Below are 21296 nucleotides of genomic sequence, written 5' to 3'. Positions count from 1 at the left end.
TGCATGAAAGCCTCACTCCCCTCCCCCAAGCTCCTTGTGGTGGGGTTGGGGTTGGGGGCAAATTCATGAACTTTCTGCCCCCCCCCCCCCCCCGACACGGCCTATAACGCAAGTACACACACATTTCTTATTGTGATAGTTTTACTGGGTCACTGGATGTTGTAGGCAGCTAATCAAACAAACTAATCCAACAAAAACTAATCCAACAAAATTGGAGAATTTGTACAACCCCCCTCCCCTCCCTCACCACTCCCCTCCCTCTGAAACGGGCTGGACTTGGCTTGAAAGGCAGTGCCCTGTTTTCTTCTTGTGAGACTCCCCAACACTCCCCCCACCCCACCCCCTGCAGCACAGCGCCCCCTAGCGCCGCCCTGGCGTCTGCAGTGAGGTCACCCCACTGAGAGCGCACACGCTGTCCCATACTGCTCTTGTGAGCACTCAGCGGGTTTGTTTATCTGCTAACAGCTGCTCTGGGGAGCTCGCTGTGCAATGAGGTTTGGTGGGTCTCAGCCCCATTCGGAGCAGGAGCCGACCTGCACCCAGCTTCGCCCCCTCCCCCCGAGGAGTTGGACAGTGACTGCCATGTAAGATATCTCACGGTGCCTGAGCCCAGGAGAAGAGGCTGCATGTGTGAGACAGGGGGCTGTGTGTGGGTGGTAGGCTGGCCAGGCGTCTGGTTTTTGATCAGAACGCCCAGTCGAAAAGGGATCCTGGCGGCTCCGGTCAGCACCACTCACCGCGCCGCTAAAAGTCCAGTTGGCCGCAGCACCAGCAGGGCAGGCAGGCTCCGTGCCTGGCTCCACACAGCTTCCGGGAAGCGGCTGGCATGTCCCTCCAGCTCCTAGGTGAAGGGGCAGCTGGGGGGTCTCCACGCACTGCACCCACCCTGAGTGTTGGCTCCACAGCTCCCATTGGATGGGAACTGAGGCCAATGGGAGCTGCAGCCGAGGCAGCACGCGGAGCCCCCTTGGCCGCCCCTCCACCTAGGAGCCGGACGGACATGCTGGCTGCTTGCCAGAAGCCACGCGGACTTCCTCTGTCCCCGGGAAATGCCGGGGCTGCCTGAGGTCACCGCCGCCTGGAGCCCGCACCCTGAACCCTCTCCCATACCCCAACCCCCTGCCCCAGCCCTGAGCCCCCTCCCACACTCCAAACCCCCCAGCCCGGTGAAAATAAGCAAGTGAGTGAAGGTGGGGGGGGGTGGAGTGATTGGGGGCAGGGCAGGGCTGCAGTTAGACATATGGCAACCCTAGTGGGTGGGCTCCTGCTCTGGGGAAGCCCCGGGGGTGGGGGGCGTCAGGCCGGTGGCAGGGTCCCATGGCCTGGGACCTGGTGGTTCCTTGTGAAATCCCCTGGCTGCCCCAGGCTCTGCCCAGCCCAGTTATCCATTAACCCCAGTTAATATCAGCACTACAGAGACACTATTTGCTCACCTGCTGTGCCAGATTCCCGCCCTGCAGTTAATTAAAAGTTGCCAGAGACAATATGTGTGAGGCCCACTTCCTAGCCCTGGTCCCTTCCCATGGATAGAATCCAGGAGTTCTACCCCCAAACCTCCCTCCCCTGACTCTAACCAATAGACCCCACTCCCCTTCCAGAACTGGGGATAGAATTCAGGAGTCCTGGCTCCCAGCCAGCCCCCCTACGCTAACCCACTAGACCTCACCCCAGACCTGAAGAATAAGAAGAAAATAATCTCAGTTGGATAATAAATCAATAATTTTATTTAATATGTAGATAAAGCCACTGCCCCTGGGGGGGCGCCAGATCCACCAGCAAAGGGAGGAGGTGCAGGACCTTGCGCGAGGGAGATCTCAGCTCTACGTCCGGACCCGGAACAGACCCACAGGGACCAGTGTCCATTGTACGTGTGCCTGCTGAATGCCCATCCCCCACCAACCGGGAGGATAACAGCCCTACTACCGCTGCAAAAGGCACTTTGCCTTTAGATCACGTGAGCCCTTCACTGTGATGCTGGAAGTCCTGCGTTCAAATCCTAGTGAATAACAGCCTGTTCCCACCACTGCTACCAAGGGGCGCTGGCCCTTCCGCTTGCACCTTGCATTGATGGTGGAGGTCCAGAGTCCAAATCCTTCCCGTCCACATGGCAGATAACGGCCTTACTACTGCCGCCAACACATGGCACTGCTCCTTTAGCTCAAACAGTAGCATGCTGGGCTGCAGCCCCCTGCGTTCCAGTCCCACCGAGGTGGTAATCACATTTCCACAGAGGCCAGCACGCACGGATACCAGTAGCCAAGGAGGAGGAGCTCTCCATAGCTCCACAAGGGCAAACTCGGGCCCCACGGGCCCCTCACGGAGCCCTTGTTCATCTGCCACTAAATGGTTCCCCTGAAACGGGACATGCTCAGCCCTGTTTGCCCTCCCTCAAGCAACCCCCACTTGCAGTTGCAGCCCCTTTGCCCGTGGGCCCAACCATGGAGAAGGAAAGACCTGGAGTGGGTGGAGGGCGATGAAATAGGCCTGTGTTCAGCCAACCTCTCATGTGCCAGCTGCAGCAAAGGAAGGCCCTTGACGCCATGGCGACCCTGACACTGAGAGAGGCCAGACCCTTGAGGAACTTGGGCCACCCACTCCGAAACAGGGTGGCCGAAGTCCAGTGGGAGTTTGACCAACCGCTCATGGCCAGGGCTGGATTAATCTTTTGTGGGCCCCGGTGCCCAGACCGTGGCCCCACCTCTTGCTCTGCCCCAAGGCCCCGACCCTGCTCGGCCTCTTCTCCCTTGAGGTCGTGGTCCCACTTGGCCTCTTCCCCCCCCGAGTCCCTGCCCCCCACTTGCATGGGGCATAAGGAGAGGAGAGGACTGAATGGGGGCAGCTGGGGAGGGGGTGGAGAGGAGCAAACAGCGAGCAGAGGATCGGGAGGAAGAGGCTGAATGAGGGTGGCGCCTCAGGGTGCAGCGGGGGGGGTGGGGCCACAGTCCCGGCACCATGTCCCCTTCTAAGTGTGGGCCTGCTCCCGTTGGCGCCATTGTAAACCCGCTACTGCTCGTGGCCCGGCAGCAGCAAAGGAAGGACCTTGACCCCAACCTGAGGTGGGCCAAACTCTTGTGAAAGTTTGGCCAACCACACTGAAGCTCAAGTAAGCCAAAGCCTTGTGGAAGTTGGGCAACAACTCCAAGCCCCGCCGCACGCTGCTATCTAAGGAAGGACGGCCCTCTCGGGAGGTGCAGGGAAGGACAGAAGATGCCGTCCTTGGCTCAAGTGCAGGATCTCTTGCTCCTGCGGAGCATGGGACAAGGAAGGTTCTGCGGAGGAAACAGAAAGTCGGTATCATCCTGGGGGTCAAGTTGTCAACTCCTCAGCCTCCATCCCACTTGTTGACTCCACCTCTCTGCCTCCTTTCGCACAGCGAGTCAAGCAGGGAAGATGGCACCAGGCCAAGATGGCGCTGAGTTTGTGCCACAGGGCAGCCAGGTACTTGGCGAAGGCTCGTTGGACGGCAGTGGAGGAGAAGTAGAAGATGGCAGGGTCCAAGGCGGCATTGAGGGTGCTGAGGAGAAGAGCGTACACCCTCCATTTGGGGCTCTCGTTCTGAACAAAGCCCACCACATGGGACAGGTTGTAGGGGGCGAAGCAGACTATGAAGTTGAACAAGGTGACCAGAGCCAGGCCCACGGCCCGCTGCTTCCTCCGGGCTGTGATGTTGGGCAAGGCCAGCAGGATGCGGATGAGGTTGACGTAGCAGAAGATGGTGATGGTGAAGGGAAGACAGAAGAGGACAATGAAGAACTCCAGGCGGACAGGGAGGAGGATCTGGAGCTGCATAGGGGAGAAAACTTCGTAGCAGTTAGACGCATTATTGGCGGTCACGGTCCCATTGGGGCTCAGGACCTCGTACTGGACAATGTAGACAAAGCTGCAGTGGGCACAGCCCAACACCCAGAAGACCACGGAGGTGGCGACAGCATAAGCTGGACGACGTCGGAGCTTGTACTTGATGGGAAAGGCCACCCCGAGGTAACGATCAATGCTGACGGCCATGAGTAAGAGGGAGCTGATGTAGATGCTATTGTAGTAGAAGTAGTTGGTGAGTGGGCAGAGGAAAAAAGGCAAGGGCCACTCCAGGCCTGAGGCAGCCTCCACCATCTTGAAGGGGAGAAAAATGAGGAGGAAGATGTCGGAGACGGTGAGGTTGAGGAGAAGGATGTCGACGGGGGTGGGTTTCTGGCAGACCTTCACCAGGAAGGTGCAGAAGGCCAGGAGATTGGACGGGAGGCCGATCAGGAAGGTGAAGATGTAGACAGTGAGAACCAGTGGGATGTAAACATTTGAATGCATCTCCTTGGCTCCTTCAAAGGAGAACAGGCTCATCAGCTGCTGAAGGAACCCAAGAGTCCTGGTAGCCAGCCCCCTCCTCCTCCAAACCACTAGATCCCACTCCCCTCTCAGGACTGGGGATAGAACCCATGAGTCCTGGCTCCAGCCCCTCCTGCTCCAAACCACTAGACCCCACTCCCCTCTGTGGCACTCCGTACCCCAAAGCAACACCCTGGAACCCCATATTCACCCATGTCATATGATTGTTATGTGTCATACAAAGCATGCCGTGTAAGATCTCATATTAGAGGTCATGATCTGCTGAAACCCGTTGTTCTGACCAAATATGTGTATCTTTAGTGTGTATGAAATTAGAGGATTTTGCTGGATGGTTGTCAGTGAAATATGTGATAAGTTTGAGAGTCCTTCCTACACGGGTGGTGACCTCTGCCCAAGTGGGCACTCACTGGCCATTCATCAGCGGGGGAGTTGCAATCAAGGGATTTAACAATTCAATGGCAGTGCCACAAGCACCACACTACGCGGGATTTACTCGCTCACTGTGACTCAGCAAAGCCCATCAGGGCAGGGCTGGGTGAGTGTCTTCTAAGCACCTGGACTAAGGATATAAAATAAGGGACAGAGGCTGCATGGCTTGGCCTTTTCTCCTCCCCCACCGTCGCTGCAAGCAACAAGGACGCTGAGAAGAGAGAGAACTTCAGCAGAGGAGACAAGGGAGAAGCCTGTGTTTTCTGAACTGTAACGTCCATTGAGCGAAGAAAACGGCTAGATCTAAATACTGCCCGGTGTCTTAGAGATTTAAGATGTAGTTTTCGTGCTTATTTTCTTTTCTTTGGTAACTATCTCTAACTTTTATACCTACCACTTCTAATCACTTAAACTCTATCTTTCTGTAGTTAATGCGTCCGGTTTATATGATACCGAAAACCAGTGAATTTTGCTTGAAGTGCCTGGAAATCGTAGCTCCATTCACAAAAGGCTTGTGCATGTCCTTTCGGCATTGAGGGAGGGGCGGACTGGGTAGTGAACTTACCCAGGCTTCTACCCAATGGAGGGCGGTGCAGCTCCGGGGTCCTAGGCTGGGGATATTTGGCTGGAGCCTCTCTGGTTTTGCTTCTTGAGTGGCTGAGGGCAGCCTTTCACGTAACTCGGCTGGGTGTGTCCTGACCTTTGGATGGCTAAGTCCAGTATCTGCCAGACGTTTGTAGCTTGTCACAGCATCACAGCGTGAGTGGGAGCCCAGACTGGTGGGGCAGAGGACTCAGGGCTACCTGAGTTCCAGGTTGCACACCAGGGATCCTGTCACACCCTCCCATCCCTGGGGATTGAACCCAGGAGTCCTGGCTCCAGTCCCCCTGGTCCTAATCCACTCGATCCCACTTCGCTCCCTGAGCTGGGAGAGTACCAGGAGTCCTCGCTCCCAGACCCTCTGCTCTAACTCTTAGATGCCCCTCCCCTCCCAGTCGTGCAGAAAGAACCCAGGAGTCCTGGCTCCCATCCCTCCTTACCAGTAACCATGCGAGCAAGCTCAGGGCTCCCATTCCATTATCTGACACTAGACATAAGGCTGGAATTTATGTAGCAAGCTGCCGTATTTATTTAGCTCAGTTTCCTGTTTAGCCAGTGGCAGGCGCAGCGGGGCCAGCCCCAGAGAGAGAACGGAGAGTCTGGGATGAATGAGATCCTGTGAGCAAACACACAGGGATGGGCTGCAGGTGGTGGGGCGAGTGGGCACCTTGGACAACAGGGAAGTGGTTGTTACTCAGAGGAAAATTTTCATATATATCATCAAGGGTGGAAGGAAGTGTGGTCTAGTGGTTAGAGGGTGGGGGATTGGGAGCCAGAACTCCTGGGTTCAATCCATGATTCTAAGGAGTGATTTTGTGGTTAAAATAGGAAATAAGGAGTCAATGCACAGAACTCAGAAACACAACCCAGGATTCTTGATCTTTCAGCTGCACTAGACCCCACTCTTCTCCCAGGACTGGGGAGAGAATCCAGGAGTCCTGGCTCCCAGCCCCTGAGTGCTCTAACCACTAGTCCACACCTCCATCCTCGAGCTGGGAATAGAACCCAGGAATCCTGCCTCTCAGGCCCCCTGCTCTAACCAACTCGTTCCCACTCCCCTCCCAGATCTGGGGAGAGAACCCAGGAGTCCTGCCTGTCAGCTCCTCCTGTTCTAATCACTAGACCCTTCTCCCCTCCCGGAGCCAGGGAGAGAACCCAGGAGTCCTGGCTCCCACCTTTAGCCACTGAGCCATTCCAGTGACTCTGAAGAGCAGCCCTCCAGCTTTCCCAGGGCCAGGCATCCTGCGCCCGTGCTCCAGACAGGCTGTGGGCGCCACATGCCAAGCTGCAATGGGCCCCTCCTTCCCCAGGGTGCACGGAGCTCTACCCCCGCCTCCCAGCTGTGGGTATCGATCGTTAAATAGCCTCATTAAGCAGAAGTTAATAAGTCTCTCCCGTAAAGTAAACCATTGGCTGAGCCTGACCTGTCCCTTGCTCCCCTACCAATCATGGCGGGGGTTGGGGGGGGGGGGGCGAGTGGGTTAGAGCAGGGGGCTGAGAAGCAGGACGCCTGGGTTCTATCCCTGACTCTGGGAAGGAGAGTGGGGTCTAATGATCAGAGCAGAAGGGGGGGATCAAGGACTCCTGGGTTCTATCCTTGGCTCTAGGAGGGAAGTGGGGTCTAGTGATCAGAGCAGGGGGCTGGGAGCCAGGGTTCCTGGTTCTAGGAGCAGGGCTGGGTGTATGCACCAGCCAGCACATCTCTCCGAGAGTCGTGCCCTCCTGCGGTTAGAAACTGTCAGTCCCTCCGCTCTCCCTAGTGGAGGGAAACCCACTTTCCCTCCCAGCCTGTCTCGCTGCTCAGATGTGGAGGCAAGACATGGAACCGCGAGCGGATCGGACCTGATGGTTCCGGTCCCAGAACCTTTGGTAATGGAGCCGCTGCTGGGGGTGGGGGGAAGGAATCGACCCCTCGAGTCTCTTTCTCCGAGTGGGGGAACCCATTCTGTGGGAGATGTAATGACCACGTCCCACATCCTGACTGGCAGTGCTGAGTGCCCCTAGTACGTGGACTGTTGTGTTCTCCTGTGTCGGGGTTCCCCTCTCCCTTTCCCCACCATGCCCTCACTCAGCTGAGCTAGACAAATTTCCATCTCCCCACTCCCCTCCCCTGATCAGCTTCACTCTGCCCTGATCACCCAGTGATGGGCAAGCATCTTGAAAAAGTAGGTCACAACCCTTTACCCCCATTTTACAGGTGGAAGAACAGAGAGTCAGAGCAGGGAAAGGAGATGGCCATGCTGGGGAAAGGACCCAGGAATCCTGGCTCTCCCCAGCCCCCTGCTCTAACCATTAGACTGCACTCCCCCCAATCTGGGATAGAACCCAGGAGTCCTGACTCCCTGCCCCCACTGTTCTAACCACTACACCCCACTCCTCTCCCACGCTGGGCCTAGAATCCCGTGGTCAGCTGAGCCAGCAATCTTCCTTTTACTTTGTTGCTTATTTGTTTTTTAATTTTGCAAAAACAAAATTAAACTTTGCACAAAGGCCTGATACACACCCATGAGGGCTGGGAGCAGAACCCTGGAATCCTGACTCACAACCCCCCCGGCTTTAACCAGTAGATCCCACTCACCTCCCAGAGCTGGGAAAGGAATCCAGCAGTCCTTTCTCCGATCTCTCTACTCTAACCCAGTCTTCTTCCAGGAGTCCTGAATCCCAGCCACAACCCCTGCTCTAACCTCTAGACCCCACTCCCCTCCTTACAAGCCTTGACCCAGGCAGCTAGAGAGCCCATCCTCACCTCCTCTCCAGCAGTCAGTGCCCTGGGAGCCTGCAGAAGGGCTGGAACCCAGGTGTCCGGGCTGGGAGCCACCCCAGGTGATGTGTCAGGGACGAGCTGGTGGCTGGTCTCCTGCGTCCCGGCTGGGGAGTGAGTTTTCTGTAGCCCAAGCAGCTGGTTATGTTGTGTCTGTGTCTTCACCCCAGGAAACCCCACTGGTCCCTTTCCTCAGAAATCCACACAGAAAGGATGAGAGATGCAACCAATATTTCCTTGTGGGAGGTGTGACTTGGCATGGCCTTTAGAGGGTGTGGTGTTGTCTGTCCATCCCCCCTCCTCCCCCACCAGGCTACTGCACCCTGCTGTGGGCAAGGACGCCTGGGTTCTATTCCTGGGAAGGGAAGTGGGAAGGGAAGTGGGAAGAACAGGGCGGGCTAGGAGCCAGGACTCCTGGGTTGTATCCTCAGCTCAGGTAGGGGAGGGAGGTCTAATGGTTAGAGCTAGGGGGCTGGGAGCCAGGACTTCTGAGTTGTCTCCCCTCTTCCGGGAGGGGCGCGGGGTCTAGTGGTTCTACCACAGGGCACTGGAGGAGAAGCCGCACTGGATTTATGGTTGTTCCTTTGATCTCCAGGGCTGTAGCAACTTTCAGAAGCGCGATATTAAATAAACAAGCAAATCCGAGTTCATATTTCTTCGCTCAGGCTCTGGGGCACATAAAAACCCTGCATAGAGCACCGAGACACGCACAGGAGCCACGGCTGAGTGGGAGAGAATCCGACTGACTGCTAAAGACAGAGTCAATGGGGCCAGATCCCAGCTGGGGCCAATCGGCCGTCGCTCCACTGGAGTCAATGGGGCCAGATCCCCATTGGTGAAAATCACTCCATTGAAGCCGTAGCCAGGATACCAGGGGAGATGGGTCCCCAGGTTGCTGGGGGAGGGGACACTGACATTGATGAGCCAGTGCCATGAAAACAATGACACATCCCAAGGCTTTGCAAGCCACCCCAAGGCATCCTGCCCAGGGATGAATGAGCCCCAGGAGTGCAGACCCTCCCCCCCCAGGCCTCGTGCAGGGCTCTGGGTCCAGTGTCCTGTCCCTCCGCCTGGGTGTAGCCGCATCAGTTACTATTTGCATAGTTCTGATAGCATCCGTGCTGTGCAACAAAGGTGATGCCCCAGGAGTCCGTGCTACCTGGCGTGTGCCCAGATGGACGTTCATGTGGGAGCGCCATGGGCTGGCTCACCCGTCCTTCCAGAGGGGAGATGGGTTTCCGATGGGGGCATTTATCACTGCAGGGTTTGCGCTTGGCATCTATGGACCCACCCTGTGCTCTTTGGCCAAGATAGCCCTGGGCCCACGAGTCCTGGCTCCCAGCCCCCCTGCTCTCACCACTAGACCCTACTCCCCTCCCAGAGCTGGAGAGAGAACCCAGGAGTCCTGGCTCCCAGCCCCCCTGCTCTCACCACTAGACCCTACTCCCCTCCCAGAGCTGGAGAGAGAACCCAGGAGTCCTGGCTCCCAGCCCCATCCCTCCCGCCCCACCCGCAGCTCCAACCAGTAGACCCCAAGCAGAGGAGCTGAATGCTGCCTGCCCCATGGTGGTAGGTTGCCCCATTAGCTGCCTACGAAACTTCCACAGATTTCCTCTAGGGGGCGCTGGGCCCAATCCGGCCCCATAGCGAGGACTGGCTGGCTTGAGGGGAGTGGGACACGGGGAGGGGGAATCCTGAGGGATGGAGTGGGGAGCATTTAGCCAGCTGGTGCCAGAGGGAGGGGCAAGCCCTGAGAGCCCCCTCCTTTCCCCTTGCCTATCCCGACTCCCAGCCCCACCTGTTCTAACGCACTAGTCCTCCCTCTTCTCCTAGATCTGGGGATAGAACCCAGGAGTCCTGGCTCCCAGCCCCTCCGCTCCAACCCACTAGGCCCCACCCCCAGTAAAACCCAGCAGTCCTGACTCCTGGGCTGTCACGTCTCACCCCACTTTCGCCATGACCCCGCGGGGAGCTGGGGTGGGCACCCAGCTCCTGGCTGTGACAGGAGGCAAGGCAGCCCCGCTGGGGGACATAGCACGGGCTACACGCAAGGACCCCAATGCTGAGGTCACCGTGGCCCCCCCTTCCCTTGCCCAGCTCTGAGAAACAGACACCCCCCTCCCTGCCTTAAGACACAGAGAACCGATTCCACCTCACGCAGGGCGGTGGCCCATCGGCATGGCCACGAGCGCCCCTAGTACCTCATGTTGGATTTCCGCCCGGTCAGGGTTATGTTCCGTGAATGTTTTTTTTTATTATTGACACCTGGGTTTATTATTTCTTTATGAGCCGGCTGGGAAAAATCTCAGAACATTGCACAAAGATCATAAAATTCCTCGTGAGCAAAGGTCCCCTTTCGGTGAGGTTTCTCTCCACATCTCGGGAGGCAGATTGGCCGTGTCGCCCGTGGGGCTGGGCCCGGTCTCCCTTGTAAGGGTCCCCTCCCGTCCGTCCGAGAGAAGCCCAAAGACTCCAGTTGGACTAGACTAAACCCTGTGCCCCAGGGAGAGGAGGGGAGAGACCAAGACCAAGACCAAGGCCCCTGGCCCTGTACTCTGCTCATGTGTGGCCCTGAGCAGAGGGTGTCTCTGGGGCCACTCATAAAGTTCCACGGGCCACGGGCAAAGCCCTCAGCTGTTCTGCTAAATACGGCCAAGCGGCTGTGACATGAGGCAGATATTGCTCAGCAGCTTCGAGACACCTCCACCTTCCCGGTGCGCACCCCGCTGGCGTGCTGCAGCTAAATGGGGTGGACTCCTTTCTGCCGTCCAGCTGTCCAGTGAGAGGTCCCATCAGCCAGGGGAGTGGAGAAGCTGGTCTCCTGGAAGGACAGGAGAAGTCACACCACCCTTCCTGGTTGTGGTGGCCCTGGGTCCATTTGCTCATTGCAGGAAGCTGGGCTGAGTTTCTAAAGCTCCTGTGTCCAGCCCACCGCAGTACGCCAGTACGCAGTACGGGTGAGCCGGCCGTGCAGGTCAGCGAGGTCTTGGAGCACCATGGAGAAACCCCATCTTGTTGATGAACTCCAAGGCCTGGCGTGGGGAGCAAAGAATAGGGAGATGGGTCCCACCAATGCCCCCATTTTGGAAACCCTCAGTGTGCCCATCCACCAACAACCTCCTGAGCGTCACCCTCCTAGTAGCAGCACGTGGCTCCATGACAACACTCCGGTGATTTATCTACCAACCCCGAACGGCCAGGTCCTGACCAGCAGCAATTGTGGGTGAGGAATTTCCAGATGGTGACAGCCGCGCGCTTCTCCATGCTGAGGGGCACTCTCATGAAGCTATTCCACCCCTGCAGCTTGGGGGTGAGCTCTGCGCAGATCTCTAGGGGCCTGGCCTATCGTCCAGAAGTGCTACTACCCCACTGCTGCTCACCCCAGGATGGGTGGCCCTGTCTCACCAGTCAGCACTGGTTGACTGAGCCCAGAAGTGGAGCCCCACCAAGCGAAGTCGCTCCCAGGAGTCCATGGACACAATCAGCTGCTTGATTTCCTCTCCTATCAGTATCGTTGTGGCTGTCTCCAGCGCCATCTGGCTCTGTGATGGACAAGAAGCGTACATCAGCCTGTATCACTGCCCGATAGCCAGCGGTTTGGAAGTGGGGCTGGCTTGCCAAAGCCAAGCCAGAGGACCTGTCGGTCCCAGAATTCCAGGGTCTTCCCACAATGCGCGAAATCCCAGGATGCATAGAGGCAAGCGGCGGGAGGTTGCAGCAAGAGGGGCTTTCCTGGAAGGCTGTGTGGTTATTTGGTAAGCATGCAGCCTGCGGGGCTGTGTGGATGCAATGATTCAAAAGGGAAGTCAGTGTTCACGCATAGCTTTGGGAGAGTTATCCCTGATTAAAGTGGAAACACCAAATCTGAAATAACTTGCAAGCGTAGACAAACACTTATTTGGGAATATTCCTTCCCAGCCTTCAGTCCTAGACCTGGGGAAGGTAGAACTGTGGTCCCCACTCCATCCATTTCACTGCACCATCTGCGACTCCGCCATGACCACGTTCTCCGGGGCCTCTGGCCAGACCCCAGGGCAGAGCCAGCCGAGCTGCAGCTTCTCCCAGGCAGCCTGCAGACACTCCAGGCAGATCTTCTGGAAAGACGAGGAGGAGAAGTAGAAGATGATGGGGTCGAAGCTGGCGTTGAAAGTGCTGAGGAGCACAACGTAGACTCTCCATTCTGGGCTCTTATTCTCCACAAAGCCCACCACGTGGGAGATGTTGAAGGGGGTGAAGCAGACCAGGAAGTGGAGAAACGTGGCTGCCACCAGCCCGATGGCCCGGCGCTTCCTCCCGGGGCTCACCAGTGGCAGGGAGCGTATGATGGCGATGAATCTGGCATAGCAGAAGGTGGTGATTCCCAGCGGAAGGCAGAAGAGGACCAGGAACATTTCCAGGCGGACGGGCAGCAGGACAGCCAGCTGGTGGTCGGTGAAGGTGGCGTAGCAGCGGGTGAGGTTGCCCACTGTGTCGTTGCCCCTGGCCTGGTACTGGACCACGTAGATCACACTGCAGTGGGAGAAAGCAGCCACCCAGAACAAGGCCACGGCCGCCACGGCATAGGCCGGCCGGCGACCTGCCTTGTAGCGGAGGGGGAAGGCCATGCTGAGGTAGCGGTCAACGCTGACGCCGGTGAGCGAGAGGGTGGTCAGGTAGATGCTGCTGAAGAAGAGGAGGCCGGAGAGGGGGCAGAGGAAATCCGGCATCTTCCACTTCATCTCCCAGGAGGCCTCAGTGATGCGGATGGGCAGGAAGGCCAGCAGCACCAGGTCGGACACTGTCAGGTTGAGGAGCAGGACATCGGCGGGCACCAGGCGCCGGCGGGCCTTCACCACGAAGGCGCAGAAAGCCAGCAGGTTGAGGGGCAGGCCTGTCACAAAGGTCACTGTGTAGACGGCCAGGGAGAGCTGATAGCTGCCAATGGGAGGCATGGTGGGAAGAAGGGAGTGGCAGGGGCTGGGTTGACAATAGCAACCAGGGATCCACTAGGCTTTGGGATGGGAATGGAGATGGGTTGCCAATAGCTACAAGGGACCCACTAAGCCTTGGGTTGGGGATGGAGGTGGGTTGGGGTCGCCAATAGCAACGGGGGACACACTAAGCCTTGGGACAGGGATGGAGATGGAGATGGGTTGCCAATAGCAACGGGGGACACACTAAGCCTTGGGACAGGGATGGAGATGGAGATGGGTCGCCAATAGCAACGGGGGACACACTAAGCCTTGGGACAGGGATGGAGATGGAGATGGGTTGCCAATAGCGACAGGGGACACACTAGGCCTTGGGACAGGGATGGAGATGGATCTGGGTTGCAATAGCAACGGGGGACACAGTACTCATTGGGCTGGGGCTGGAGGTAGGGCCGGAGCCAGGGCCAGGTTGCCAGTAGCCACCAGGGACCTAGTAGGCCTTGGGGTAGGGCTGGAGGCAGGGTCCCAGCAAGGCTCATTAACTGCAGAGAGAGGAGAGACAGGTGGGATTAGTGAGCCCCTTTCGAGATCAGTCCTGAGACAAACACCCTGGGGCCGGAGGGGCAGCTCTTTCTGTCTGTGCAGCTCCTGGTGCAGCGGGGTCCTGGGGCACCTGGGTGATACAGTAATGCATCTAAATAGCACTAGTAACGTACAGCGCCTGGCGCCCTCGGGTCCTGGGTCAGAACTGGGGCTCCTAGGTGATAGTGTAACACACCTAATAAATAGCAATAATGAAGTACAGCGCCTGGCACATGGGGGTCCTGGGCCAGGGCTGGGGTGCCTGGGTGCTACCATAATGCACCTAATAAATAGCACTAATATAACATACAGCGCCTAGCGCAATGGGGTCCTGTGCCATGCCTGGCGGCCCCTCAATCCTACCACAGTACAGATAAGAATATTATTTCTCATTCCATTCCATGGGAAACTTTCGAAAGCACTGACCCCGCCCCCCTTACACTCGAAACTTTGTTTTCTGAGTGATCATGTTGAAAGTTTTTTCCAAGAATTTGGGGGCAAAAAACCCCAAACTGTCCCCACACTTTGTCTCAGTCTCTGCCCCCCCCTTTTTTTTTATTCCCCCACCTCAAAAAAGAGGGTGGGAAAATGAAAACAGTGAGTGAAAGTGGGGAAATAAAAAAACTTTCACTCCCCCCCGCCCTTTATCTCACTGGGAAAAAAATCGCAGATTTGTAGATTCCAAGGCGTGAAGGGACCATTACGGTCATCCAGTCCCACTCTGAGCAGAGCCCAATCCGGGACCCCACGCTGGGGGTCCGGCCATTGGTCACGGATCACTGCCTCTCTGAGGCAGCAAGCCCCTGGGCCCAGCGCCCACGGCGCCTCATCCAGTCTTGACCCCACCTTCCATCTCTGCTCCAGTACTCTACAATATTTACATCGTTCCCGGCCTGGAGCGAAACTTAGTGTTCCCCAAGAACTGCTATAAATCCTCCTGGCCCACAGCTTGACATCTCTCCCCACCGTGGTAACGCCAAGTGTTTCACCCTCCTACGCCTCGCTTCTAGGGGGCTCTGGTAACTCAGGATCCTGGGGGTTTATCCCCAGCTCTCTGAGGGGAATGGAGTCTAGTGGTTAGAGCAGGGGAGGCAGGGAGCCAGGACTCCTGGGTTCTCTCCCCAGCTGTTGGAGGGGAGTGGGGTCCAGTGGCTAGAATAGTGGGGTGGGGGCTGAGAGCCTGGGTTCTCTCCCCAGCTCTGGAAGGGGAGGGAGTCTAGTGGTTAGAGCGAGGATCTGGGAACCGGGACTCCTGGGTTCTCGCCATAGCTCTGGGAGAGGAGTGGGGTTTAGTGGTTAAAGCAGAGGGCCTGGGAGCCTGGAATCCTGGGTTCTCTCCCCAGCTCTGGGAGGGGAGGGAGGTCTAGTGCTTAGAGCAGGGGTGGCCAACCTGAGCCTGAGAAGGAGCCAGAATTTACCAATGTACATTGCCAAAGAGCCACAGTAATACGTCAGCAGCCCCCCATTAGCTCCAGCCCGCAGCGCCTCCTGCCTGCCGGCAGCCCCTCCAGTCAGCGCCTCCTGCCTGCTGCAATCAGCTGTTTTGCATGCACAGGAGGCTCTGTGGGGGAGGGGGAGGAGCGAGGGCACGGGGCAGGCACCTTGGGGGAAGGGGTGGCGTGGGGGCAGGGCCTGTGGCAGAGCCAGGGGTTGAGCAGTGAGCCCCCCAGCACACTGGAAAGTTAGCATCGGTAACTCCAGCCCCAGAGTCAGCGCCGATGCAAGGAGACGCATATTAACCTCTGAAGAGCCACAGGTCGGCCACCCCTGGGTTAGAGCGAGAAGGCTGGGAGCCAGGACTCCTGGGTCCTCTCCCCAGCTCTGGGAGAGGAGTGGGGTTTAGTGGTTAAAGCAGAGGGGCTGGGAGCCAGGACTCCACCACAGCCACACCTGTCCCCGGGGGAATGGCCCTGCCAGACAAAGAGCAATGGGCAGAGGCTCCCAACCTTTCATGTGTGCCAAGGGAGCAGACAGACAGATGCCCTGTGACCAGAAGGCCAGGAGCTGTCACCCAGATGGATTGAGAAACGAAAGCTCCTGAGCTCTCAGAGAAACCACAACACTGAGTCATAACCCCCCTGGGTTATGAAGAATGGAGCCCTGCGGTGGAGAACGTGCCCGGAGCCAGCTCATCCCCCACCCTGGGGCCAGATTGGGGCTGGTGCCCGGTAGAGGGGAAAAGACTCCATGTCTCATGTCCCACACATCTCACCTCTGAGCATTCACAGCTCTCTCCCTGATCTAAAAACCTACCAGGGCCCAGCTCCTCAGGAGAGATAGACAGATAGGGTGTATGGGGATGGATAGGTAGAGGGGGTGTATGGGAACAGATGGATGGATGGGGATGAATGGATAGATAGGGGGTGTATGGAAAGAAAGCGAGAGTGAGAGATAGGGTGTAAGAGGATGGATGGATAGATAGAGGTGGCTGTATGGGGATGCATGAATGGATGGATAGAGGGGGGTGTTTGAGGACAGACAAACAGATAGATAACCTCAATGCAGTCCCTTACTCCATGTCCATCTCCGATTCTCTACCGGACCACTTCTCGGGGCAGAGCTGATCTCTCCTCTGGCCCTGGCTGGGTAAATCAGTCTCCTGTCCGGGGTGGGATCGATGTGACAGCTGATAGGGATAACACTTTGGACCCCAAAATAAACCTAGGTGTGGATGCTTCAGGCAGCATAGGTGGGGCAGGAAGAGGTGACCAGAGCACCAAAATAGACATCCTGTTCTCTGTAGCTGCCACTGACATCTGCACTGGGAAACTCCCTCCCTGAAAAGGGAGAATCTGCCTGTTCAACCACTAGACCCCACTCCCCTCCCAAAACTGGGGATAGGACCCAGGAGTCCAGGCACGCAGCCCCCACTGCTCTAACCCTTAGACCCCCATCTCCTGCCAGTGCCAAGGACAGGACCCAGGAGTCCTGACTCCCAGCCTCCCTGCTCTAACCACTAAACCCCACTAACCTGCCAGAGTTGGAGATAGAATCCAGGAGTCCTGTCGCCCCGTCCCCACTCCCTTCTAACAAAAAGCACTTCCCCTGAGCTGTAGGAACTGAAGTCAGGTCTCCTTTTCCTGGTTCCTTTTCCTGCTCACTGGAGCACAGTCTCTTGCACCCTCAGCTGTCCTGATCCGGATCAGCCCCTAGACCAGTATCCCTGCCTGGCCAACCAGTGGGCACAGGACGGGCGGCTGGGAGCCCAGCTCTGGACACCGCATGGACCCCCTCCCCAACCAGAATTGGGGCCCACTGCCAGGCACTACATAGACACGCAGCAAGCATCTAGGAGATGAGCACCCCAAACTTGGAAGGCTTAGAGGTGGTGGGGTATGGGGCACAGGACCTTTCCCCTCTAGGGGGTGCTGGCTCCCATCCGGCCCCACGCTGGTGGACTGGCAGGTTTGCGGGGGCAGGCAATGGGGAATGAGGCTTTTCCCCTCTAGTTTTGCTCTAGTGGCTCAGAGACCAACTCTCCCTTCCGCCTGCCAGTGTCCCGGGTCACGAAGCATCACTGGGCCCTGGGAACCCGCCCTCCACGCTTGCTGGCTGAACTAGAGCGATAGCAATGGGTGGGGCCGCTAGGCAAGACCTGAGCAACCAGGCCAGAGTTGGGGTTGCTGGCCCTGGAGTCCCCAGTTCCGGGATCCCCTCCCCAAACACCCATCCCCCTTCCCTCCTCCCCAAACTCTGACCCCGGGTCAACTGCAGCTGGCTACAAAGCTTAGGCGGAGAGGGAAATTGGGGGTGGGGCAAGCCGGTAGATCCTGGGGAGCTGCGACAGTTTCAAGGAGCCCAGAGCCCACCCACAATAGTTTCAAGGGAGCTCTGAGCTCCCTTGACAGTTTCTAGAAACCCTAGAGATAACCCTGATGTTTGTAGGAAGCCTAGAACCGATAGTTTTGAGGGAGCCCAGAGCCCCCCCTTGATAGTTTATAGGAAGTCCCAAGCCTCCCTTGATAGTTTTGAGGGAGTCCCAAGCCCCCCATGATTGTTTTGAGGGAGCCCAATCATCATCTGTGGTGATTTTGGGGAAGCCCAGGGCTCAGCCACATAGTTTCTAGGAACCCAGCCCTGCTTCCCCTCCTAGAAGCTCCTAGGAACCGCAGCTCCTGCTCTGGACAGTTTCCAGTTGCCCAACCACCTCCTTCCGTGGGCAATTTCTAAAAAGCCCGCATCAAATTTCCAGCCTCGCCTCCAAACCACAGAGTCACCTGGCAGTTTCAAGCAACTTCTGCTTTTACCGAGCCCTAAAGTGGAACCAGAGGGAGGGAGAGAGGGAGGGGGGTGAAGGGGGCTGGATTGGTCCAGATCCTCCAGCTCCCAGCAGCCAGAATGCAGTCTAGGCCCAAAGGGTTGGGCAATATAGTTCTCATGTGCTGCCACCTAGTGGGCAAGGGGCGAACTGGAGAGTGCCTGGTCATTGATTCTCGCCTGCCCAGGCGTGTTGGACGGGCAGCGCTAAACCCAGGCCGAGGGGCAGCTGGGTCAGGGTCAGAGACAGAACAGGGCAATCGGAACTAGGACGGGAGAGGCTGCATCGGCTGCACCTCCCGCTGTGCCCTTCTCCCCATTTAGACAGAGGGAACCTGTGGCACTGAGCGAGGCAAGGACTCGCTCAGGGTCACACTGGCAGCTGGGAATAGGACCCAGGAGTCCTGGCTTCCAGCCCCCCTGCTCTAACCACTAGACCCCACTCCCCTCCCACATTTGGGAATAGAACCCAGGAGTCCTGGCTTCCAGCCCCATTGTGCTAGGAGTGCAGAGCACCCATTTCAATGGGGGCCTGATCTCAGTCGAATGATGACTGGGAGTGGATGGGTCATTACACAAAATAAAACTATTTCCCCATGTTTATCCCCCCCCCCCCCCAAGCTGTTCCTCAGACGTTCTTGTCAGCTGCTGGAAATGGCCCACCTTGATTATCACTATAAAAGGTTTTCTCCCCCCCCCGCCCCCTCCCCGCTCTCCTGCTGGTATTAGCTCATCTTAAGTGATCACTCTCCTTACAGTGTGTAGGGTAACACCCATTGTTTCATGTTCTCTGTGTAGATAAATCTCCCTACTGTATTTTCCACTGAATGCATCCGATGAAGTGAGCTGTAGCTCACGAAAGCTTATGCTCAAATAAATTGGTTAGTCTCTAGGGTGCCACAAGTCCTCCTTTTCTTTTGGCGGATACAGACTAACACGGCTGCTACTCTGAAACCTACAATAATAATATTAATAATAACGACCCCACTAGAGCTGGGAAAACTTTATTTATTACATCAACACGGATCCGTTAGTGGAATGCAATTTACAACTACTGAGCAAAAGAGTCAGCGGTAAGGTTTAGTGGTGAGACCCCGGGATGATCCCCATTGGCCCCAGCTAGAGGGTCTGGCCCCATTGCCTCTGTTCCTACTAACTCATTCATTGGTCCTGGGACATTCTTGCAGGAGTTGGGATTTCATTGACAGGAGATTTAGGATTCCCATTGAATTGTGGTTTGGAATATTTCTGCATCCAAGTTACAAAGACCTCCCAGTTACCTCGGACATTTCTCTAGCACCTTCCATCCCCCAAGGGTAGGAATCATGGCCTCAGTGCCAAAATGCAGCCACCTCTGGGGCAGGGCAGCTGGGGAATAACTGCACAGTGACACCTCATAAAATGGCTCACCCAATGCAGACCCACAGGACGGAGTTTAGTCTATTCCCCCAGTAGCGGAGTTAGCTGAACAGTCTATTTCGTCCTAGTGGGGTGAAGGGGTCTGGATCATCCTCTATATCCAATTTTCCCATGGCAGGATCCGTCCCATGGGGGTACGTAATGACCACGAGAAATCTGGGCCCTGCCGTCACTCCCCGCCTGGCATCTTCCCACCCCCTCTCCCACCCCAGTCCGGGATGTCCCCATCCAACGGGGTCTTTCAAGACCACCAGTGGTCAAGGTCATGACCATGCATTCATGTCTCAGTGGAAAATGGCTACCTCAACCCCTAGTCCCGTCAAAACCAGACACCTCCTTGTCCTAAGGGGGATATGTACTGACCCATGGATAAGCCAGGTTCTTGGGCTCACGTGCCATCCAAGGTCAGAGACTACTAGTCCCATGGGGAATCTGTAATAGCCATGAATTTCCCAGTCCTTGGTCTTATGTCCTATCCAAGATCGGAGGTTCCGGGTGCCATGGGGAGTCTGTAATGGTCATGAATTTCCTGGTCCTTGGTCCTGCATCCTATCCAAGATTGGAGGCTCCCAGCCCCATGGGGAATTTTTAAAGGCTCATGAGCAGCCAGGCCCCCAGCCCATCCAAGATTGCCAATCTCCCCAACTCCTGTCCCAACAGAGTTTGGTGTCTCCTTGTCCCGTGGTCATTTGGAGCTCCCCACCCTGGGGCCTGTACTCCCCTGCAATGCAGCCCCCTTCTGAGGCTGCCTCTTGCCTGACTCCCTGTGACCCATGGTCATCTTCTGCCGGAAGGAGCTGCAACGCTGCCTCACCGAGCGCCAGACCCAGGCCAGGCCGTAGTCCTTGGCCGAGGAGAGGAAGTAGAAGATGAGCGGGTTCAGGAAGGCGTTGCAGGCACCGGGCAGCAGCGCCACCCTGCGCCACCAGACGTCCTCGCTGCGGGCGTAGCCCACCACGTGGGACAGGTTGTAGGGCCCGAAGCAGAGCACGAAGATGGAAAGAGTGGCCATGGCCAGCCGCACCGCCCGGCGCTTCTTCTGCTCGTGGAGACGGGACTTGACGAGGACGTGGATGCAGCTGGCGTAACAGAAGACCGTGATCGCCAAGGGCAGGAAAAAGAGGGCCACGGAGAGCTCCAAGCGGACAGGAGCCAGCAGGGCCAGCTGCTCCGGGCTGAACTCCTGGTAGCAGGCGGAGCCGTTGCCCGTAAAGAGGGTGGTGTTGGCACCCAGCGAAGTCTCCAGGATGAGCAGCAGGACGCCGTGAAAGCCCACCAGGGTCCAGATGGCCACGCAGACCAGGCAGGAGTAAAGGGGCTTCTTGTAGAGCTGGTAGCGGATGGGGAAGGCAGTGCCCAGATAGCGCCCGGCGCTGACCGCCGTCAGGAAGCAGGTGCTGGCGTAGAGCGTGCCGAAGTGGGCCAGGCTGTAGAGGGAGCAGAGGAAGTTTGGCGGGGACCAGCCTGGGGGAACCACCTCCAGGATCTTCAGCGGCAGGATGAGAACGAAGGCCAGGTCCGAGAGGCAGAGGTTGATCATGTAGATGAGGTTGGGGGTGAGGTGGGCGCGGGCGCGGCGGTAGAAGATGCACAGCGCCAAGGTGTTGGCGGGCAAGCCCAGCAGGATGGTGACGAAGTAGACAGCCAGGGCCAGGGTGTCCAGCGGGTCCATGGTGCCGGCTCAGCGGGGGGTGGAGGGGGGTGGCATCTCAGCTGGGGCTGGAATGATACCAGGGATAAGCCCCCTCCACCGCGTCCCCTCGATCCACCCCCAGATCCTTGCCCCATCGTCATGTCCCCTAGATCCACCCCCCATCCTTGCCCCACGGCCGCATCCCCTGGATCCACCCCCCAACCCTGCCTCATGACCACATCCCCTCGATCCACCCCCAGATCTCTGCCCCACGGCTGCACCCCCTGGATCAACCTCCAGATCCCTGCCCCACGGCCGCGTCCCCTAGATCCACCCCCCCATCCCTGCCCCATGGCCACGTCCC

At 57.4% G+C, this 21296-nt stretch overlaps 3 protein-coding genes across 3 annotated transcripts; all 3 read right to left on the bottom strand.

Annotated features, from left to right (window-relative positions):
* Positions 1–3306: 3306 nt before the first annotated feature.
* LOC140902728 (free fatty acid receptor 2) lies at positions 3307–4335 on the bottom strand. The gene has a single exon (XM_073323108.1). It carries the CDS (start codon positions 4333–4335, stop codon positions 3307–3309), a length of 1029 nt encoding a protein of 342 aa, XP_073179209.1.
* Positions 4336–12102: 7767 nt separating this feature from the next.
* On the bottom strand, positions 12103–13062 carry LOC140902952 (free fatty acid receptor 3). Its single transcript, XM_073323536.1, has one exon. It carries the CDS (start codon positions 13060–13062, stop codon positions 12103–12105), a length of 960 nt encoding a protein of 319 aa, XP_073179637.1.
* Positions 13063–19984: 6922 nt separating this feature from the next.
* Positions 19985–20971, bottom strand: LOC140902736 (free fatty acid receptor 1). Its single transcript, XM_073323117.2, has one exon. It carries the CDS (start codon positions 20969–20971, stop codon positions 19985–19987), a length of 987 nt encoding a protein of 328 aa, XP_073179218.1.
* Positions 20972–21296: the final 325 nt, after the last annotated feature.

The sequence above is a fragment of the Lepidochelys kempii genome, chromosome 24, assembly GCF_965140285.1.
Source record: "Lepidochelys kempii isolate rLepKem1 chromosome 24, rLepKem1.hap1, whole genome shotgun sequence".
NCBI lineage: Eukaryota > Metazoa > Chordata > Testudines > Cheloniidae > Lepidochelys > Lepidochelys kempii.
Note: the sequence above shows the minus strand (reverse complement) of the source record. Positions and strands in the feature narration are given on the sequence as shown.